Source organism: Hoplias malabaricus, chromosome X2 (assembly GCF_029633855.1).
Source record: "Hoplias malabaricus isolate fHopMal1 chromosome X2, fHopMal1.hap1, whole genome shotgun sequence".
NCBI classification, from domain to species: Eukaryota; Metazoa; Chordata; class Actinopteri; order Characiformes; family Erythrinidae; genus Hoplias; species Hoplias malabaricus.
Window position 1 is genome coordinate 51,343,968 of NC_089819.1, and position 22,775 is coordinate 51,366,742.

The following is a 22,775-nucleotide window of genomic DNA, read 5'->3' on the forward strand; positions in this document are numbered from 1 at the left end:
ACGAACCGCACGAGCGCGAGGGCTAAACTTCAAGCGCACGAGCTCCTTCGGTCCACCGCGTAACAACAAACTCTCCCCCGCAAAGTTCAGAGTTTGTGCACGCGCTACGCTAAAGAGAGCAGGTCGCAAACAAGTGACAGGACAAGTTTTTAAAAACTGCACGCGGTCACCCATTGACAGACACACACACACACACACACACACAATCAGAAACCGCGAGCACTTACCGTTTTGTCGCCGGCTCGAGCGGCGCACGCTTTCTCCGCGTGTGCGTGCGTGCATGCGCGTGTGAGCGTGTCAAAGTCTACAGCCAGACTGGACGGAATGCGCGGGCATGCGCGCGCCCGCGTCTAGACCACCTCGTGAACGCGCCTCTTTATTTATTTATTTATTTATTTATAGTTTGTTTATTTATTTCCTTTTTTTCTGAATGAACTGCGTCCTAAAAATGAAAATAACGAACTAGGTACGTGCACGCGCATACTGGACTACTCCATAAATTATATATGTGTGTATATAAATATATATATATATATATATATAAATATATGGAATATGAAAAAAATTTGTTATATACTTTTTCTTTTTAAGTCTTAGTTTACATTTCTACACACACACACACACATATATAAATATATCCTTGCAGCCCCCTTGTGTGAAAGCCGGTGGTGCTGCCCCCTACTGGAGAGCAAAACCGCCCACCACCATCAGCCTATCACGGTGCTATTGACCCGCATTGACGTCACTGCGTCATTAGGTATCCCTTAGAAACATAGACATTCAAAAATAGCATCAAATTAATTCAGCTGGCAAAGGGAAGGGGTGCACTGGCTGGGGGTAAAAAAAGTGAGGGGGGTATTTTTAAAATGGCTTATTTTATTTATACATCTACATATTTTTAGGTGTAAACAAAATGTATTCAATGTCCTAGGCTACAAATAATAAATAAATAAATACAACAAAATAACGGATTTGTACCATTAATAAAAGCTCAATGACCCTCATTCAGCGTTGTTTCCAACTGCAGACGGTGTGTGTGTGTGTGTGTGTGTGTGTGTGTGGAGGGGGGAGTCATTTCTGTCTTTTTCCTATTTGCACGTAATACAATAAAGAGTGCGCGTGAAGGAAGATGTGGCCCCACCCACTAAAGAATGAACAAAGAAAAACGAGATTTTTAGTGCAATACAAAAAAATAAATAAATAAAAAAGAAAAAAAAAGAAAAGAAACAAAAGCAGTGCAGTCTCTTCTTAGTCCACATTCAAAATAGCCAGTGTTTCCCACAAGGTGCTGTAAAACTGTGAGATGTCCACATAAGAATATAATGCAGAGTTAAGATTGTATTATATAAGTCCAGGGTTAAAGAGAGGGACTCCAGGTTACCTTACATTACCCACTGTCTGCCTGTGTCTCTACGTTGTGTGTGTTTTCATGGATCACTCGTTTGGGAAACACCTAGTCAAAGCCTGCTTCTGTCAAGCACACAGCCACCTGCTGGTCTGAAAAGGTACTTCAGCATGCAACATCTTAAATGTCTGCAAAAGGTGATTGTCTTTCCACATGTGCACCAAGACTAGAGCGGAGGTAACCCTTTTTCATTAAATCAGGAAACTGATTTACACAAAGACACCTAGGCACCAGCAAGACCTGACGGACCATGAAAACTCCGACCATCAGATAAACTGTAAATATGTACGAGATCTGCGTAACTCAAAGTGCATTGGGTCTGAAAAATTCCACAGATGTTAGCCTCTATTCTGAGATGAAAACAATACAAATGTAACACTACAAAGATTTATTAAGAAGGAAGTTGTGTGTAAAAGTATTGATCAGATTTTTAGAGTGTTTCAAACACCTGACCAACATAAAGTGCTAAAAAGGAAACATTTGTTTGTCCATTTTGCAATTTAGGAGTTAATGAAAGATTCCATACAGAAAAACAAACATAAATCTGAGTGATGCTTTGCTGCCACCTTCTGGTCAAACAGGAAAATGCAATATATATTAATAATGATGTGAAATATAAAGAGAATGTGTGAGTGTGTGTATTGCCCTGTGAAGGGCGCCCCCTCCAGGGTGTGTTCCCGCCCTGCGCCCAGTGATTCCGGGTAGGCTCCGGACCCGCCGCAACCCTGAACCGAATCAGCGCTTAAAGACAATGAATGAAACAGTGAACGAATGAATAAAATGCAAAGCCAACTTGCAAAATGTAAAATGCCATTCAAAACTGTTTTAAAACGTATTTTTATTCATTTTCAAATGTTCCCCCACCCAGGAAAATTATCTTCCATCTTAATCACAGGATTCAGTAGAAAAAAAATACCAAGTTTGTCTTTCAGAGGTAAAACAACACTGCTTCAGGTTCACTTTAAACCGGTGGAATTCTATATCATTTTTGTTATTGTAATTATTGTTGTCATCATCATTATTATTATTATTACTCTTTATAACAGTGATGTTTATTTATTGATTAAAATAAGACAGGTAACATTTTATTGTGTTGATGAAAGGAAAGACGTGATAATTGTACTATAATTTACAAACACTGATGTGTGTCGTGCGTGTGTGTGTGTGTGTGTGTGTGTAAATTTACAGCAAAGGTTTATGAATGAGTTTGATTTTAAGAAAAATAAATACAGAACAATTATAACCATCATACTGAAGACTCATGCCAATAACTTCAGCCACCTGTTACCACATTCACCGAGACTTACTGTGTAATAAAAACAAACTGTCTTGAATAAATACAATGGATACACTCAGATGGCAGCGTATGGCAGAATAACATGGTCTAATTTTTCTTTAATATACGAACACTGTAAAAACAAGGGGATATTTTACGCTTTGAGGAAAGAGAGCAGGAAAAAGCAATTCCCCTCACATCTCTTTACCATTCAACATTCTATACATTTAACCAATACATAGTATCGGTGTATACTTAGTCATTTTAAGATCCTGTTTATAAAGATATAGTTCAATATCAGGTGCAGAAACAACAAACTTTGAGTAGGACGAGAGAAACACTTGAATTAACCTCATAGAACTCACTTTTAAAGCAAGTAGAATTATACAGATCAAAGATTACACCCCCTCCCAAAAAAAAAAAAACTACTTTCCTGCAAAATTCATCTCAAGCTCAAATCAAAACACACCTGATCCAAAAAGAGTGATGTGTACTGGAGATCTGGATCAGAGATGTTCAGTCCAGGGTGAAATGAACTCATCAGGAAGGTAGATTTGAGGAGGTATGGCTGGTGACCTTTGGTAAAGGTCATAGAAAAAGCACAAAGAAAAAAATGCTTAAAAATCAGTAGTATTGAGCAAATAAAAATAAAAATCACACAAGTTTATATTCAGGAACTGCCTTAATCCATTCATGTTTTCCAAATGGAAAACTTTATCATTTTCTTTCCTACCCTGTCGCCTTCCCTTTTCTGTAGTGTCAAGTATGTAAGTCTTGTGTCAAGAAACACCCTTAGCATAACGGCTAAAATCTAAGCTAAATGGGTGGATGAACTGATTCCAGACAAGTTCCATTGGGGCATAATATGGTTCCACTGTCTGACTTGGACACGATTGGGTAAAATCTTTGCCGTGTTGCTAATAGTAGCATGAGAACATACGTGAATTACTTTGAACTGTAATCCCTTCACGCTATTCTAGAAAATTTTAAATCGGAACATGTGGCTTTGGAACTCTGTAGTGAAAAGTGATTATATTGTACCAGTAAAGTGGGTTTAACAAGCAGCAAGAAACATAGTGTAGACTCTGCACTCCATATTTTGTAAGTGTTGTATTTGTTTTTTTAGCAGCTTGAGGGACAACAAACCTTATATTTCAATCACTGGCACCATAAAATCAATTAAAAAAAAATCTGTTGAGTAATTACATCTCTTTCTTTAAAACAATGAGGTTAAATCTAGTTAAACCAATCTATTCTGCCAAGGATGACATGTCGTAGGTGGAAAAAATGAAGACCAAAATAGACACAGACTTCACAGTTTTCTAGAATGAAGCTGCATGTATCTGTATGAATGAGGATATGTGCGTGTCGACCGTGTGGGTGCAGTACATCATCCTCCTGTATCTTTACGGAGCTCGCCTGTCCCTCTTGGTGAGGAGGTAACATTGGATTGTGCGAAGACGATCTTTGGCTGGGCCGAACTCCGGCTGAAGCTTTAGAGTGGACTCGTACCAGCCCATCGCCTTCTCAAACTCTTCCTGCGGGAGCACAAACCAACAGTGTGAAAAAACATCAGTTAAACGACTTAATTTGGAGAAGCAGTGAAGCCGTGAAACCTACCATGGCTATGTAGACATTAGCGAGTGTAAAATGATTCACGACAAAGTGAGGTGCGATCTCAACAGCCATGCGGGCCACGGTCAATGCGTCCTCCCAGAGTCGGGCGTTCTGGAAGATGTTAGCTAGGCTGATCAGGGGCACGTCCTGGAGAAATAGAGGAGGTTATTCGACAGCTGTTCCAGATGATATACGTTTCAGTTACTAAATCCATGTACCCGGGACAGACCCTGCTCTCTTTAAATAAAACATGGGAGTAATTTACATGCATTCTGTTTTAAGTATTGCTTTCATATACAATAAGCCACTTAATCAATTTTATTAACAATATTACTGAGATCGGCTGATACCTTCATGTGGTGAGGAGCAAAGTTTAGGGCCTGGCGCAGGCAGTCAATGGCCTTCTTGCCCTGACCTTTCACTCTCCAGTAGAGCGCTGCCATGCTGGAAAGAACCCATGAGGTCTGATTCTAATATGGAGAGACAGAATCAACACAATGAAGAGAAAACCAGCAGAAAAAAAGAATAATCAGAGAGGTGTTTAAGATAGAAAACTGCCAATATCACAGTATCTCAGAGTTCTTAATATAAGCTAACTTCATAATGACACATCAGTGGTCTATGAAATTAAGCTTGAAATGCTGTGTATCCTAAGATTTGCCTCAAAGCTAATGGCATGCAAGATACAATAACAACAGACCTGAAGAACACCCTGGTCATACCTTTTCCAAGACCTTGGCAATGCGGGTGCCCACTTGCTCAAAGGACTGTGGTGAGAATTTATCTTTTCCCAAATTCTGAAGTACCTGAGAAATATGAGAAATAATGTGAGCAAAAACAAGTTAGCAGTGTGCTACTAAAAAGGCTGTCACACGGTCAACGAATTTCCTTCACAGTGATTTAACGGGGCTCTACCTGCCGATGTGTTATATTACTGCCACAAACCACGTAACGTGTCATGATTCTGGTGCTATACTCCTCATTGTTGGCTGGAACTTGCCTGAACTCTACATTACACATGCACTGTAGTCTAAAACAAGAAAGGCCTTGCCAAAAAGAGAAAACATATATTCATTACATTTGTGGCAGCTGCATGGGTGTTTGGGTGGTCAACAGCGCGGTATTACCATACTACGGTTATTGCGACAGCCCTATGACATACGGCCTGATTTACAGAGTATACAGGACCAACCTCTTTGAGCTGGCTCTCTCCTGTGTAGTGGATGCTCCCACGGTTGGCCACACCCCCTAAGTGGTCTAGCGTATGCATGCTAGCAGGTAGGTTAGGGTTACACAAAGGTTCTGCAGCCGGCTCCTGAAGTGGGGTGGCAAAGTCTATGTGCTCCGTGATGCTGCAAAGAGGGGGTGGAAAAGAGGAAGGACACATTAATCAAACCAAATGTAACATGAGTAAATTCAATAATGCAGCAATGCAGTAACATACTCAATGTTTTTAGCTGACACAGCCAGCCAAGTGCTGGCAACAGTGGTCAGGTCTACCCGCCGTGTACGCTGACACTCCTCTGGTCCTGGCCAACCCAAACTGCTGTAGTCTCTCCACCTCCCTGTAAAATACAATACACATACAGTGTGCCTCTCCTTAATTATTTAGTATTCAACACTGCACACGGCTGTCCAAGTATTGTGCCTTATTAAAAGCGCACGTAGGAAACAGGTTAAAGTAAGTGTTCAGGGATGACCCATACCTGGTGGTCCAGGAGCAGGAATGGTGGGTCCACTGATCTCCAGGACGGACTGTCCTGGTACAGACGCACTCTGGGGGATATCCTCGTCTCCCGCCCAGTCCTCTGAAGCCTCCAGTTTAGGTTTTCTCATCCTCTTCACTTGGAGTGTGATCTGTACACCCAGAGGTTAACAAAAAAATCAAGTAATTTTATTTCATATTTGAACAACTTTTTTTTTTTACTGCTTTATTTATAATAAAATGTCACCATAACGCTCACCCATTCTGCTCCGTCATCATCCTCACAATTGCCGAAGCAAGGTCCACCACTCCTAGCTCCCATGCCCTTATGGTTCTGCAGGACACGGATTCCCCGCAGATCTCCGCGTTTCCCACTCATGTCCAGAGCTCCCTCAAATGCACCCATCAGTTCCTCTCGCAGTTGCCAGTCCTCCTCTCTCTCCAGACTTTCTTTCTTATCCTCTCCACTTCGCTCCTGCTGGCCCACCTCTCCTGAGCCATTACTATCCACCACTACTTCTGCGGATGGGAGGAGGGAATGAATGAATGAGACAGAGAGATGCATGCACTACTACTACTACTGTTTGAGTGAGCGTTCACGGTGGCGCAACAGGTAGGTGTCGCAGTCACACAGCTCCAGGGACCTGGAGGTCGTGGGTTAGATTCCCGCTCCGGGTGACTGTCTGTGAGGAGTGTGGTGTGTTCTCGCTGTGTCTGTGTGGGTTTCCTCCGGGTGACTGTCTGTGAGGAGTGTGGTGTGTTCTCCCTGTGTCTGCGTGGGTTGCCTCCAGGTGACTGTCTGTGAGGAGTGTGGTGTGTTCTCCCTGTGGCTGTGTGGGTTTTCTCCGGGTGCTCCGGTTTAACAAAACACACGTTGGTAGGTGGATTGGCAACTCAAAAGTGTCCGTAGGTGTGTGTTAGTGAATGTGTGTGTGTGTGTGTGTGTGTTGCCCTGTGAAGGACTGGCGCCCCCTCCAGGGTGTATTCCGCCTTGCACCCAATGATTCCAGGTTGGCTCTGGACCCCCGCGACCCTGAACTGGATAAGGGTTACAGATAATGAATGAATGTATTCTTAGTGGCAAAAGTATAAAATGTTGGAGATCAAATGTCTTTAGGCAATTGTCAATGTTTCACTCTGCATAAAAACATTCAAATGTATGCTTAAAAAAAAAAAAAAAAAAAAGAACTGTAAGGCAACTACACACCTAACAAATTTCTGAAAGAGAAAAAGTCTGTGTCCTTACTCTCAAACAGGAGCGAGTCCTCCAGGGCAGAGCCAGGCATAGCATTATTGCTCGCTTTGTCCTGCTTCCCCACAGCACCAGAGTCCCAGTCTTCCACCTCCACATCCTCCTCTCTTTCACAGCCAGAGCCATCTGCACAGCAAATAAAACAGCCTGATAAATCAGCACTGGAAGCAACTGTTTAATTTGACTATATTTAGAAAAATGCTCCTCTTTGTGCAAAAACTTTTACTAAAACAGAGACTCAGAGATGAAACTAAGACACAAATACACCATTAGGACTAGAGTGGTGGTGTATTAATATCTAAATCAATGGCATAGCAAGTGTTTCCCCCAAACTGGGAGAGGACAATGAGTTCAGTGCAGAGTAGAGCAGCATCTAAATAAAGCTTGAGCTATTTCCGGCCCGTTGAATTATTGAGTGCAAGATTTCTCTACTTCAAAGCCCTGTGGCTTGACGGGGGAACAGCGTCAGGGGAAAGAGTGCTGAACTACAGGGGAAGCGGAGAGATGGATGGAAGCAGAGAATGAGTAGGAGGAGGGAGTGAAGGAGAACCTAGAATAGAAAACGCAGCAGTGAGGGAGCTAAAAATGGCTGAGAGATTACAGTGACTAGGCTATAAAAAGACCTCAACCCACAACACAACTGAGGCTGAAACACAAGGGATTAGAGCAAAGACACAGCGAGGCAGAGGAAGGAGAAAGGTGCAATATGTAGACAGTCTCGGGTAAATTCAGGTTAAAAAAAAAACAAGCCCAACATATAGCACTGATGGTATGGACAGATCAGTTAAAAAAAACACTACGAAATCTATCTTTTTCTGTTTCTAATGCAAAGGAAGTACCCATCCAAGGCAGTCCAAGGTAGGAACACACCCTGAAGGGGGGCACTAGTCCATCACACCCACACATTCACAGCTAGAGACACTTTGAATTTCACTCATCCAGCTACCAGCATGTGTTTTGGCTCTGTGGGAGGAACTCCACATAGACACTAAGAGAACACACCTCACTCCTCAAAGACAGTGACCTGAGGCAGGTTTTGAACCCATAACCCCAGAACCCTGAAGCTGTGTGTCAATGACATTACAAGTTGTACCAGAGTGCCAACCTTTAAATGGAAATGGAGACATCCTTGGGAGGACTCCAAACACCAAGTTTTTGGGTAAGAGCTGAATGTGCTGCAATTTATTTGATGAATTAAAAACACTGGAAAAACATTAAATTTAAATAGGAGGCCTGCGCACAAGTCATGGCACATTGTAAACCTTAGTTTGTTCTTACTAGGTTTGAGCAAATAAATAGAAGTGCAGTCTGTTTGGTGCCAAAAACGTGTTAATAGTGTTAACATAAGAAGCCAACAAAACGTCATCTGAACAAGTGTTTCGTGAACAGATTTAGTAGCAGGCAGACAAAAAACGGTTATTTTACCCTGACATAAATATTACTAAAATGGCCAAAAGTGAAATAGTGCCATGTTATTTTTTGTTTAAAGCTTATTTATCTTTATTACCAGCGTCTAGCCCTCACATAGTGCATTAAAATATTATTCTGTTTGCAGTTGGAAAGCGATTAGAGCAGCCATTGGTGGCAAGAGGACTCACGCTGGCAGGCCTTGTGCTGGAGGTTATAGAGAAAGGGGTAGAACTGCAGGCAGCGCAGTAAAGGAAGACTGGCACGGCACTGGCTACAGCTGGCACTCAGAGCCAGAGCCTGACGGAACAGGGCCAGGGCACCAGTCAAGTTTCCCCGAGTCAGCTGTACACTCACCATGCTCAGCAAAGTGTGAGGCTGCAAGTTAAGGAAAAACAGAAAATTTAATACAGGGAGACACCAATAGGATAACAATGTATGTAACGATGTACAACAAATGGGCTACATCTTTAACCATAAAATCGGGTTAACAGTAGCGGTTAGCTTCACTCAAATGATTACCTCTGGTAAATTTACAATACTGGAAAATGTATTAAAACATAACATATTAAAACAGTTGTACATGTGACATGTTATGTTTATTGTTTTCCTAGTATGTTAAATACAGCAAATAAACAACAACTCAATTTTAAAGATATGTTTTGAATCTGATATCACAGGGCATGCCTAAAATTCCTTAAACATTCATTCATTCTCTGTAAGCGCTTATCCAGTTCAGGGTCGCGGTGGGTCCAGAGCCTACCTGGAGTCATTGGGCGCAGGGTGGGAACACACCCTGGAGGGGGCGCCAGTCCTTCACAGAGCAACACAGACACACACACATTCACTCACACCTACGGACACTTTTGAGTCGCCAATCCACCTACCAACATGTGTTTTTGGACTGTGGGAGGAAACCGGAGCACCTGGAGGAAACCCACGCGGACACAGGGAAAACACGCCAACTCCTCACAGACAGTCACCCGGAGCAGGAATCGAACCCACAACCTCCAGGTCCCTGGAGCTGTGTGATTGCGACACCTACCTGCTGCGCCACCGTGCCGCCCAATTACTTAAACATTTGTAAAAGAATTCATATGGAGTCGTAAACCACATTTATGCAGCTTATTTATACCTTTGTCGTCTGTAACTGCTTATCGAGTTCAGGGTCGCGGTGGGGCTGGAGCCTACCAGGTACCGGTTCTTCACAGGGTGACACACACTCACTCACATCTAGGGACACATCTGAGTCGCCAACCCACCTACCAACGTGTTTTTGGACTGTGGGAGGAAACCGGAGCACCTGGAGGAAACCCACGCGGACACAGGGAAAACACGCCAACTCCTCACAGACAGTCACCCGGAGCAGGAATCGAACCCACAACCTCCAGGTCCCTGGAGCTGTGTGATTGCGACACCTACCTGCTGCGCCACCGTGCCGCCCAATTACTTAAACATTTGTAAAAGAATTCATATGGAGTCGTAAACCACATTTATGCAGCTTATTTATTCCTTTGTCGTCTGTAACTGCTTATCGAGTTCAGGGTCGCGGTGGGTCTGGAGCCTACCAGGTACCGGTTCTTCACAGGGTGACACACACTCACTCACATCTAGGGACACATCTGAGTCGCCAACCCACCTACCAACGTGTGTTTTTGGACTGTAGGAGGAAACCCACGCAGACAGAGGGAGAACACATCAAACTCCTCACAGACAGTCTCCTGGAGCGGGACTTCAACCCACAATCTCCAGGTCCCTGGAGCTGTGTGACTGCGAAACCTAACTGCTACACCACCCCATTTATGCAGCTAATAAGTGAAAAACTATATGAAGGACACTACAAACACATGCTAAGAATTACACTCCACAGTAGCATATGTTGTTAAATAAATCAGTTTGAGAAGTTGTCTGTGCCTCAGAGTTGTGTCTATAAGCAAAGAGGTGATAGCTTTTGTGTACCTCAGATACATTAAACTCCAGGGCTTGCTGCAGCAAGCTATAAGCCTCACTGTCCAGGCCGTAATGGAGCAGCAGGTTGGCAGTGTTCACCAGTGGTATGACTCTGTGCTGAGGAGGTGCTGAGTGTAGGGCTTGGCGGAGACACTGCAGAGCTCTGGTGCCATTTCCCTGAGCTCTCCAAAACAGCCCAGCTTCATTCTGCAGCAGCCACCGTGGAGCAGTCATCTACACAGCAAGAGGAAAGCATTTAAAAGACTTCCACCAAAACAGTCATTCAAAACTGCAGAACCTGAAATTCTGTTTTAGAGAAACATATTGAGTTCGTACTGTTTAGAGCAGGAATAACGTGAACCAGATGTCTGAGGCGTTCATTGGCTCTACAAGTTAACCTCAAAGTCATTTTTTACAGGAAGCAGTTATGAATACCAGGAATCAACATTTCATATCATTTTATATATTTTTTTACTTTATTTAAGTAAAAAAAAGTTAAATGATTAAATCTCTTGTGTTTCAGTGCCTACTTATTAGAACCACAATAACTTGAGATTAAATCCCTCTGAATTACTGCTTCTCAGTGAAATTATGCATTCGGACAAGACCCTATTTTTTCAGATTTTCAGATTTCAAACCAGTATTGTTCTGGAGGTTGCATTGTTCATGATATTTATAACTCCCTCAGTAATATTCCAACTTGCGCTAACATAACAACAAATCTGGGATAAAGGACATGGCCATGTGCCATGTGTTGGGAGTGCCACGCCTGTCAAGATAGCCTGCATGAGCATCTGGGTTGTGACATTTCAATTCATGCTGCCTGTGCTAATGTGAGCAAAATCATTCCCTCAAGCCAGTCCATTTCATACAAAAGCAGAAAGCTAAAAACCTCACAAATAACAGTACGGTACCTCCTTAGTTCAAGTAATAAAACCTGTTTATAGAGGGAAAAGCGCTTATGAGTCAGTACACCAACATTTTCCGTTTGTTTCACAGCATTCACAGAACACTGTAAGAACCCAGCACAGGTAGGCCAGGTTTCTCTACTCTTAAATTAGCTCGCCCACATTCAATGTAAAAAGGTTTAAGTGCAACAATTTCCACTCAGAAACACTAAAAAAACTTCAAGGTGCTAATGTGGGCCAAAAACAAGGTCATGTGGCATTTGCCATATTTTGTATTCACTTAACACAGCCTGTTGGCCTTACCTTTTCCAAAGCATGTGATATCATTGCTCCAGTTTGTTCCAAACTCCACCCGTTGCTACGCCTCAGCAGAACCTGCACCCAAAAAAGAGCTTCACCTTATCACCACATAACAGACACCACCCATTTGTTTAATAAACTTAATTATTAACATTAGGAATGATTGTCTGTAATATCTCTGCAGACAGAGTAGTGAACTCTACATGTTCAGCTCTGAACATTTACATATTTCAATCTTTTTTATGAGATATGGTTTTTTATTCACTTTTTATGCTTGTAGTAATGTGACAATTATATACACATACAGGTCTACAACTTATTTAAAAGACAAACATTTGTTTTTCCTTCTTTCTCCTAATAACAATCCTGAAGCAAAGCCCATGATTTAGTTTTGTTATTCTTATTATCAATAAAATGCTTTCGCACACATTGTCCATTCTCTCAGCTCTACTGACCACTCTGTAGTTCTACAATTACAGACTGTAGTTCATCCACTGCTCTCCATATTTTATTAGCTCCCTTTAACTCTGCTCTTCAATGGTCAAGATACCCACTGATATGACTGCTAGATTGAGAATCCACCAACCAAAATTATCCAGCCAAAAGCATCTGGTGACCACTGGTTACTAACATAAATGGAGCAGCAACAAATAAAGTCACCAGTCTGCTGATTAACTTTAATATTAACATATGACATGATGTCCTTTGTGTTCGTGTTTAAAACTTTTGCATCATCAAATAAGAAACACTGGTGAATCCAACCTGAATGGCATGCTTATCAGGCAGCTGTTTCCCTTCCTGGGGCCACGCCACAAATGCCAGGGGGTCACCTCCGGAGAGCTGAGCTTTAGAACTGCAATCTGGGGGCTCCAGTGACCCTGGTGGGCTGCTGTTCACGTACAGGTTTTTCTGAGCCCTGGACACAACAGAGTCAGAAACTGAAGCTTAATAACAAATTAACTTCATCAGAGCTCTGTGCTTTTGTTTTAGAGAACCTAAAATCTGGTTTCATACTGCAGCAATGCACAACACAAAGTGTAAAAGCAAAACAAATAACCACCAGAAGTTAACACCAAGCTGTGCACTGTGAATGAAGACACAGAATGATACAGACTGATAGCTGCTATCTATAATCTTTCATTCATGGGTTTGAATTGAGGGGGCACCAGTCCTTTACACACTTACACATTCCCACTGATGGACAATTAAGTAGCCAATCCACCTACCAGTGTGTGTGTGTGTTTTTGTTTGTTTTTGGTGGGTTTTTTTAGGGCCGTGGGAGGAATATTCATTCAGTCATTCATTATCTGTAAGCGCTTATCCAATTCAGGGTCGCGGTGGGTCCAGAGCCTACCTGGAATCATTGGGCGCAAGGCGGGAATACACCCTGGAGGGGGCACCAGTCCTTCACAGAGCAACACAGACACACACACATTCACTCACACACTCGGACACTTTTGAGTCGCCACTCCACCTGCAACGTGTGTTTTTGGACTGTGGGAGGAAACCGGAGCACCCGGAGGAAACCCACGCAGACACGGGGAGAACACACCACACTCCTCACAGACAGTCACCCGGAGCGGGAATCGAACCCACAACCTCCAGGCCCCTGGAGCTGTGTGACTGCGACACTACCTGCTGCGCCAGTTTATATGTGCGCTTATCCAGTTTTTCTGCCCCTCAATTCTTCAGTGCTGAGCAATACAGTTATAGTAATAGATAAAAGAACCATGTAACCTGTTGTGTATCACTGTTGAAATCACTATATAACTGTACCATTACTTACATATTTAATTAAGTGAAAATCTCTATGTGAAACAGTGTTTTCTGGAGCCCCACTGGCCTGCACATTGTAGTGTAACACTTTTATAGTCCTTGTAAGAGAATATACTTTGCAAACAATTTGCAGCAAATACAAAACTAGAAATTCAAGAGACTGAGGGTTAGAAGTCAGCATGACATGTCATCTATGATAACCAAAATGTCACCTGCACGAGAGAAATCAAACTGAGAGACAAAGAGAGAAAATCAATGAGTCTTACACAAAGCCATGGCTTTCTGGAGGAAGGAAGAAGGTGGGAAGAAGGTGAGCAGAGGGAATAGAGGGGAATCTCTGGGAGCAGTCTGATCTTCTCGGCCACAGCACATTATGAGCCTCCTGTTTAACATCAAATATACACAAATCTTAAGCTCCAGTGCTATAGTGCATACACTAATAAACTTTGGATGAGGAGGTGGGTGGTCGGGGACACTTACAGCTTTAGAGGATGATTCCTTGCTCCAATGTGCTGCTGGCTCCTCACCTCCAGCGACAGACGAGTAAAGCTGTGGGCTTCGGCTCTCATTCACATTCAGGTCTGACACCAGAGCAACACTGTGTGCTACTGACACATCCTCTCCAAACTACACAACACAGACACCATGACATCATTAATGGACAAAAAAAAAAAAACCAAACACAGCCTCAATAATCACTTTTCCTCACACACCTGGGTAAAACAAATTAGCAAGCTAATTTACGTTCTAATCAAGGATCAAAAGAGGGAATCGTTTTATACCAAGCTACTTTACCCTGGCAATGTATGGTCCATGTCTAAATTTTTACTTTTATTTACATACTCGCATAAAAATAAGCACAAAGTTGACTAAGCATTCAAGCCTGACCTATACCTAGCAATATCTGGATTTACAAAGATTGACACTGTTCCATTTTTAAGCACCTTTTAAAGTACTTAGTTCGGTTTTTGTTGTCTATGTTGAATTTGCTTCACAAGTCAGGATCAGATTTCACACATACCACCACACCAAGGCTTATAAATCCCTCTTTGTTAGATACAAATCTGATTTGCATCATTGCTGCACTTCCCAGGTTATATGTAAATACAAGATTCTGGCTTCTCCAAATGATATCGCACCAGAAAAAGTGTTCCATGTACTTGTGCATTTTATAGCAACTGAAAGCAGAAACTGGCACTAGATTTAGCTTATTGTGTAAAAAAACTAAAATATTTGTGTGCATCAACAATTCACACTAAACAGTATTGTTATTTGAATCTCTATGTGCCTAAAAGATCACAAACTCATTGCATTTACACATGGCTCCTTCACAATCAGCCCATGGTTAAGAGTGAATAAACTCTAGCAGCAGAAGCAGAATTATGGCGCTTTCCACTTTCCACTGCATGGAACCTAATCTACTTCACTCGGCTCTTCTGCTTTTCCACTAGCCAAATCTAGTACCTGGTCCTTGGAGCAGAGTAGGTACTAAATGTGACGTGTAAACCTTGCAGAACACTGAAAGGCCAGAGAGACTTGTTCACACAGCGGAAATGTAGACCTCCAGCACAAACCAGACCTTTGTAAAATCTCCAAATTACAGCAGCAGTCACGTTTGCTGTTCTCGTTAGAAACGGGGATATGCAATGTTACATTTTGTGGGGGATCTGTGCTAGTGGAAAATCGACCAAGGAAAAGTGCATCAAGCTGTGCTGAGCCGAGTCAAGTAGAGCTGATGTCATGCAGTGGAAAAGCACCGTTAGTGGACAGTGGTAAGCATGCTCAGTCTAACCTGTATGTATTGCACATTCTCAAACAGGTCACCTCTGTGATAACGGACAGGCAAGTCAAAGGGGCAGAAAAGACTATACTGCTGCTGCCCAAGATGACACATCTGGTGGTTACCTGAAAAGGACATTAATAAATCATTAACAGTTCATTTGTTAGTGCTTTTAAAGAGCAAACGATGACTAATAGAAATGACTAAGATGAATAAGAGATGACTAAGAGAATCAGAGAGTTCACAGAACAAAACAAATCCTACCACACTTGCATAACCATAATACATGTTTACCAATGTCATTAGACTTTATTACTCTTCTAAACATGTGCAATGGAACAAACTGATGCACATGGGGTAGGCCAGCTTTACACAATAAGTTGCAATTGTCAACTGCAAATCTACTGTGGTAAATACCTGACGAAACTGATATAATTCCGATACAACTGTGCAGACCTATAGGTCTACCATGGAGATACATTATATTGACAAAAGTATTCACTCACCCATCCAAATCATTTCCATGACCACGGTTGTATAAAACCAAACAAACTGTTCTACAAACATTTGTGAAAGAGTGGGATGCTCTCAGGAGCTCAGTGAATCCCAGCGTAATACCATGATAAGATGCAACAGGTTCAGTCATGAAATTTCCTTGCTACTAAATACTCCACAGTCAAATGTCAGAGGTATTATAACAAATTGAAAGTGACTGGGAACGACAGCAACTCAGCCACAAAATGGTAAGCCACTTAAAATGTCATGTTCTCTGTCTGGAGAAGTGTAAAATTTGGTGGAGGGGAATTATGATGTGGGGTAACTCCCATAAACAGACTCCTAAACCTTGTGGAAAGCCTTCCCAGGAGAGTTAAAGCAAAATGAGCCTTACATCATATTAAACCCCATAGATTAAGAATGGGATGTCACTTAAATCCATATGCATGCAAAGCTAGATGAGCGAATACTTTTAGCAAAATAGTGTATACGCTGCCATGTCAGTCAGCTTCAACACATTCAATAACTCCAACAGTTACCTGCATTCTGACTGACAGTTCACATAACTTCATAAAAGAAATGAAACTATTGTGGCTGGGTTTCACATGAGTTTCAGAATGTTTTGTATTATATGTAAAACTAGTTGTTCTTACCCAGCTGTGCTTCTTTTGCCATTTGTGTCTCATGGATGATGTTGCGCAATATTTGCTCTTCCTGAATCAGCTTGTGTTTGTCCATCATATTCTGCTGTCGCAAGTAATGGTCATGCTGCTTTTGGTATTCTTTCAGTTCATTCAGAGTGCGTTGCAAAGACCTACGGATTGAAGAATCACATTAGTTTATGTATAGCAGGGTATGTATGAAAGGGTATTTATTATTATATTTTAACAAGTGTCCAATCATAATGTCTGGAGCATATGTTTATATACAATGTAGTATAAATATGTTTTCATGACATGAGTCATGAGTCATGACATAACCTTCTGGACCCAAATTTCAATATGCATTTTCTGCATGTTTTGCATTCAGTTTATATTTATGTGACTTATTTAACATGTCAGGAAAAAATATAGCATTTAAATGGGTATTTTATGGATTTTTCCAATATGTTACATTCAGCAAGTAAACAACATTGCATTAAAATATGCAGAAGCTAGTTATCTGTAGAGAATGGTGTCACTGACAATGGAATATCACATATCACAAATAAAATTAACTCAGCTGATATATTTTTCAATACAACATTGTTTCATTTAAAACCTGCAAAAATAAATCAATATCAACATTAGTAATTTTGACTCCACAGGCTATTTTATGAAGCATTTGTTCATACCTGTGCTGAGCCTCAAGTCTCTGTTCCAGCTTCTGCTGACACAAAACAGCATGCTTCCTCCTCAGAGCCTGCTCAAAGCCTGGCTGGGCCTGAAGGGCCTGCTCATAGCACAGCACTGAGTGATTATATTCCCCCAACATCTGATACAGAGGGGAAACAGCAAAAGAAATATGTTTACCACAAAGTAAAATTTCAGCTACTTCGGTCATGTTACATTACATTAACACCTCCATTAGAACTAACTTAAATATATCAACCAACTTAAAATGACATTAAAAAATATGTAATATTACCTGAACGCCCAGGCTTTCATATACCAATATACTAATGCAAATAATTCATATGGTACATTAATATTATGCATAGATACACAGTACTCACAGCATAAATATTGCCCAGGGTGTAGTGGCTAATAAGCAAATCAGTAGATATATCCAGGGCAGCATGTGCCAAGATGGCGGCATCTGCTGAAAAGTGAGCTCGATGCAGTATATTTGCCATATTGACCAAGGCTACATCCTTGTGCTGCCTACAGATGGAAAAAGGGAAGTGAATAACAAATGCAAAACAAATGTAAATCCATGGACTATACTGCTGACATAAGACCTCCGATATAAACACGAAACAGCAACAGGTCAGGCTAACAGAACTGATACTCTGTGATTCAGTTCTCTAAAAAGTTAGACACAGACAGACACACACACACAGACACACACACACACACAGACACACACAGACAGACACCTTTTAAGTTCAATAGTTTGTCATGTATTTAATCCTATACTTGTTGCATTTAGTCATGAATACAGCCTAAGTGTTATGATTCTGCTTTACCTGGGAGAGAAGTGCAGCGCACGGATAACACAGTCCACAGCTCTCCTGGGCTCATTTTTCATACGCCAGTAGAAGGAAGCCAGGTTATAAAGGACCCATGAAGAGGAATTCTAGATATATAAGAGACAAACAAAAAAAAATAGGTGAAAAAAAGTTAGTCATATGAAATAGGCTTATTTCACTCTTTGAGCCTCTACGTGATACGCTGAAATTGGTAATAAAACATTTCTAAACTGCAGAAACACTAGTATACATCAGAGGTGGGAATATTTAGACATGACTTCCCTCCTCCAAGCTGTGACTAACTAATTAAAAGTCTCTATCGGATATCACTATCAGAAAAGACAGAAAGCAATGTATCTAAAAATGTCCAAGTCCAGTTTGCATTATGTAATTTAGTATAAAACCCAACTTATACATACCCTCAGGAGGCCCTGGTGTATTCTATGACCAATTTCATCCAAGCGCTGACCCAGTTTGTGCGATAATGAAGCAAAGATTGGGTCATCTTTTGAGAGCAAAGGTGATGTGAGGTTTACTCTCTCTTGCACACCCTGAAAGGAAAGAGGCAAAATATACATTGCAAAAAGAGAGAAAGGGAAAAAAAATGACACAATCTTGAGCATTTATGTATAAATAATGATCACCCTTAAGTGTTGGAAAGCATGAATGCTGTACGGGAGCTCAAGAATTTCTGCACAATCAGGTTTTTCCAGATTTGGAGGTAGTAGTGACATGTAATCCACATAATCTTCAGGACTGTAATGCAAAAACGGGGAGTGAGGAATGGGAATACTAAGACGGCACAAGGTCTCAGTAAAGGATTTCTTTACACAGGGCACCACAAATGCAGTTTGGACGTAAAGGACATAAAGCGGACTCACTTTATGCCTTTGCTCTCTAGGGATATAAATGTGCCATCATAGAGGTCCAGGTCTCCCAGTGGAACCTTAGCTGTGACACAATCCGCATCCTCTTTGTAGTGTCGTTGTTCCAATCCAGTGTCTCTGTCTTCATTCTCCTCGATGTGAATTTTCTGAGCAACTAGTTGCTTCTGTAGATGGTACAAAAATTAGACAATTATAAAAATGAGTATTGTTCTAAGTAACAAAAAAAATATAAAACATGTCAGTCCTTGTGGAACAACGTGATATATCTGTCTAAATACAATAAACATCACCTCTAATTTCTTGAGGTAATTCATCCGAACCTCTTGTTGCATGAAAAGAACAAGATGGTGTGGGTGTTTCAAATTAAGTGGAGAGTCGACCTGTAAACAGAGCAGCATAACATACTATCAGTAAAGGGTTTAGTGTGTGTGAAGTTCAAAGACACGTTCCTTGCAAATGCTACATGTAAACTCCCATTTTTCAGCATATTTTCACAGTCACTTCAGATCTACAAAACATCACACAACCTAAGGCAGTTCTGTATTTTTTTTAACCTATCTACCAAGCATAGGTACGTGCACAGAGGTGTCAGTACTGATTAAGTGCCATGCCCAATTACAGTTACATGCCCACCAAAAATAGCGTGCTGAACAAATTCAAGGGCACAGCCACCAACTTCAAAACGCTCTCTAAAATCAACACTTCATCTGCAAGCCATCCAAGCCCAAACTGCAAGAGTACTTACAACAAGGCCTCCAAATAAGAAAGGTATTAAAAATCTGAAATAAAAAACTAGGTATACAAGAAAGGAGTCATCTCTCACTGACCCTTCATCAACCCAATCCCAGAACAACTAGTGCTGTGGATAACCATAACTCTAAAGCAAAACGGAACAAATTCAGAACCACATCTACTACCTACCTCCAAGTCAGCCACTCAATTGCTCAATACCACTACAAAACTACAAACAAGTAGTTTAGTAAAATACATCCAGTACATTTATTCAATCATTCATTCATTGTCTGTAACCCTTATCCAGTTCAAGGTCGCGGTGGGTCCGGAGCCTACCTGGAATCACTGGGCGCAAGGCAGCGCATTTATTTAAATTATTTACTTTGTCTTTTGACACCTAGAGAAATATAACATTAATTACTAGTTAATACAGCAAAATGAATAAAATGCCGTTACACAGGAAGAGTATCCCAGCATCCACCAAACATTACTCTTCCAGTATACAAAGAATACCATTAACATTATTGCCATGTGCAATCTAAACATGACCGACATCAATATTTTAAGCTAATAAAGGCCTATACTGATGTTCCTTCCACTTTTCACTGCTCCCACAAGTGGTCCCCACAGCTGCCCACAATCCACACTGTAAACTTGGAAGAGGTTTTATGCTCTTTTTCACACAACCCTCCATTTTCTCCCAGACTTGAGACCAACATCAGCAAGATAGTGGACACAGGTTAAACACACCAAACACCACACAGGCAGTGACCTGAGGAGAAGCTCGAACCCAAAGAACCCTAGCCCTGAAGCTGTGCGGCAGTACCTGTTTCATCAAGTACATGCTGATACTTATCATGATTCCCATATCATCATGCAGTTTGTCTACCATGCTGGAATATAGTGCCATGTCAGCCAACCTCCAACCCTTCATCAGTGGTTAGTTCCAGACCACAGAACTGCTCTTTGCTAGAGCTGTGGACAGTAATAACCCTTCAGACAGACAGCAGCTGAACAAATTACTTAAAAAAATATTACCGTTTCATTCCAGACTGCTCTCAAGCAAACAGGCATCATTTTTAACGTTTATATTAATGTACACACAACCGGACTAGCGCTATTAGGATACGGTACAGATTAAAACAGAATTGGCTAATTTCTGTCAGGAACTCTGTGTTTACTGTGGTAATCCTAGCCCTGTTTCTCCGTTCTCCTAAAAAAACTTAACCCTAACGTTATTGGAAATAAGGTAAATGTGAAGCTCCGTGCCTGCTGCTGGATTTTCCCGTCTTCAGTAACGACCCAGTGAGTGGTAGCTCGTCCAGGCTCCACCAACAGCACGCAGATTAAAACGAACATCCTCCCCCGAGCAGGCGCCCCAGACACTTCATAAAAACCGAGAGAATTTCTCCGGTTAGTGCCGCTGCTCTCGTCGCCGTTCGCCATTTCTCCTCTCTCTCCCGTCCATTCGACCCGCAGCGTCACCGCTGTCCTTGTACATCCGGGTTACTCGAACTGTGACGTTACTATAACAACGCCACAGTACAACACCGCACACAAACTACAACACAACAATGTACACAAAAACAACACTACACAAAACGCAACACAACACTGTAAATAAACCATGACAACTGTACATAAACCACAACACAACAATGTACACAAAAGCAACACTACACAAACCGCAACACAACACTGTAAATAAACCATGACAACTGTACACAAACAACACTGTACATAAACCGCAACACACCTGTACACAAACCACAACACAACAATGTACACAAAGCAACACTACACAAACCGCAACACAACACTGTAAATAAACCATGACAACTGTACACAAACAACACTGTACATAAACCGCAACACACCTGTACACAAACCACAACACAACAATGTACACAAAAACAACACTACACAAACCGCAACACAACACTGTAAATAAACCATGACAACTGTACACAAACAACACTGTACATAAACCGCAACACACCTGTACACAAACCACAACACAACAATGTACACAAAAACAACACTACACAAACCGCAACACAACACTGTAAATAAACCATGACAACTGTACACAAACAACACTGTACATAAACCGCAACACACCTGTACACAAACCACAACACAACAATGTACACAAAGCAACACTACACAAACCGCAACACAACACTGTAAATAAACCATGACAACTGTACACAAACAACACTGTACATAAACCGCAACACACCTGTACACAAACCACAACACAACAATGTACACAAAAACAACACTACACAAACCGCAACACAACACTGTAAATAAACCATGACAACTGTACACAAACAACACTGTACATAAACCGCAACACACCTGTACACAAACCACAACACAACAATGTACACAAAAACAACACTACACAAACCGCAACACAACACTGTAAATAAACCATGACAACTGTACACAAACAACACTGTACATAAACCGCAACACACCTGTACACAAACCACAACACAACAATGTACACAAAGCAACACTACACAAACCGCAACACAACACTGTAAATAAACCATGACAACTGTACACAAACAACACTGTACATAAACCGCAACACACCTGTACACAAACCACAACACAACAATGTACACAAAAACAACACTACACAAACCGCAACACAACACTGTAAATAAACCATGACAACTGTACACAAACAACACTGTACACAAACCACAACACAAAACTGTAAACAAACCGCAACACAATGTACACAAAAAACAACACACAAACCACAACAGAACACTCCATAAAAACCATAAAACAACTGTAAACAAACCACAACAGAACACTGCACACCTTCCAGCAACACAAAATCACACAAGACAGCACAACACAACAGAACAGAACACAGGACAATGCAGCTCAACAAACTACCACAGTGCTTAACACTGTACAAATACCATCACAAAAATACATGATGTTAAAAAAAATTTTAGTTTCAGATTCCTTTATCACTACTATCCAAAGGAACACATGTATTTCCATTTTTGTCAGTCTGTACTTTACTACACACACACTGAGTGAAAATTACATGATGAATGGACCAATAGAAACGCTCCAGAATTAC

The 22,775-nt window shown here is 41.4% G+C and overlaps 1 protein-coding gene across 1 annotated transcript; it reads right to left on the reverse strand.

Annotated features, from left to right (window-relative positions):
- Positions 1-1,845: 1,845 nt before the first annotated feature.
- On the reverse strand, positions 1,846-21,121 carry LOC136677074 (tetratricopeptide repeat protein 17-like). The gene is made up of 25 exons (XM_066654464.1): positions 20,930-21,121; positions 19,219-19,308; positions 18,923-19,092; positions 18,686-18,797; positions 18,461-18,592; positions 18,039-18,148; positions 17,586-17,733; positions 17,205-17,344; positions 16,525-16,685; positions 15,389-15,501; positions 14,077-14,223; positions 13,863-13,978; positions 12,583-12,736; positions 11,824-11,895; positions 10,622-10,846; positions 8,854-9,040; positions 7,250-7,381; positions 6,263-6,522; positions 6,005-6,155; positions 5,743-5,863; positions 5,491-5,650; positions 5,021-5,104; positions 4,649-4,768; positions 4,302-4,445; positions 1,846-4,219 (listed from the first exon to the last, which is right to left on the reverse strand). The coding sequence occupies exons 1-25, from the start codon at positions 21,104-21,106 to the stop codon at positions 4,088-4,090; spliced, it is 3,558 nt and encodes a 1,185-aa protein (XP_066510561.1). The 5' UTR covers positions 21,107-21,121; the 3' UTR covers positions 1,846-4,087.
- Positions 21,122-22,775: the final 1,654 nt, after the last annotated feature.

What these genes read in the sequence shown, in the direction of transcription:
- LOC136677074 (XM_066654464.1), bottom strand. Translation starts at nt 21,106, where the DNA reads ATGGCGAACGGCGACGAGAGCAGCGGCACTAACCGGAGAAATTCTCTC. An exon ending in TATCACATGCTTTGGAAAAG is followed by an intron (nt 10,847 to 11,823) that starts GTAAGGCCAACA and finishes CTTGCTGTGTAG; the next exon opens with ATGACTGCTCCACGGTGGCT. An exon ending in TTGCCAAGGTCTTGGAAAAG is followed by an intron (nt 4,769 to 5,020) that starts GTATGACCAGGG and finishes TCTCCATATTAG; the next exon opens with AATCAGACCTCATGGGTTCT.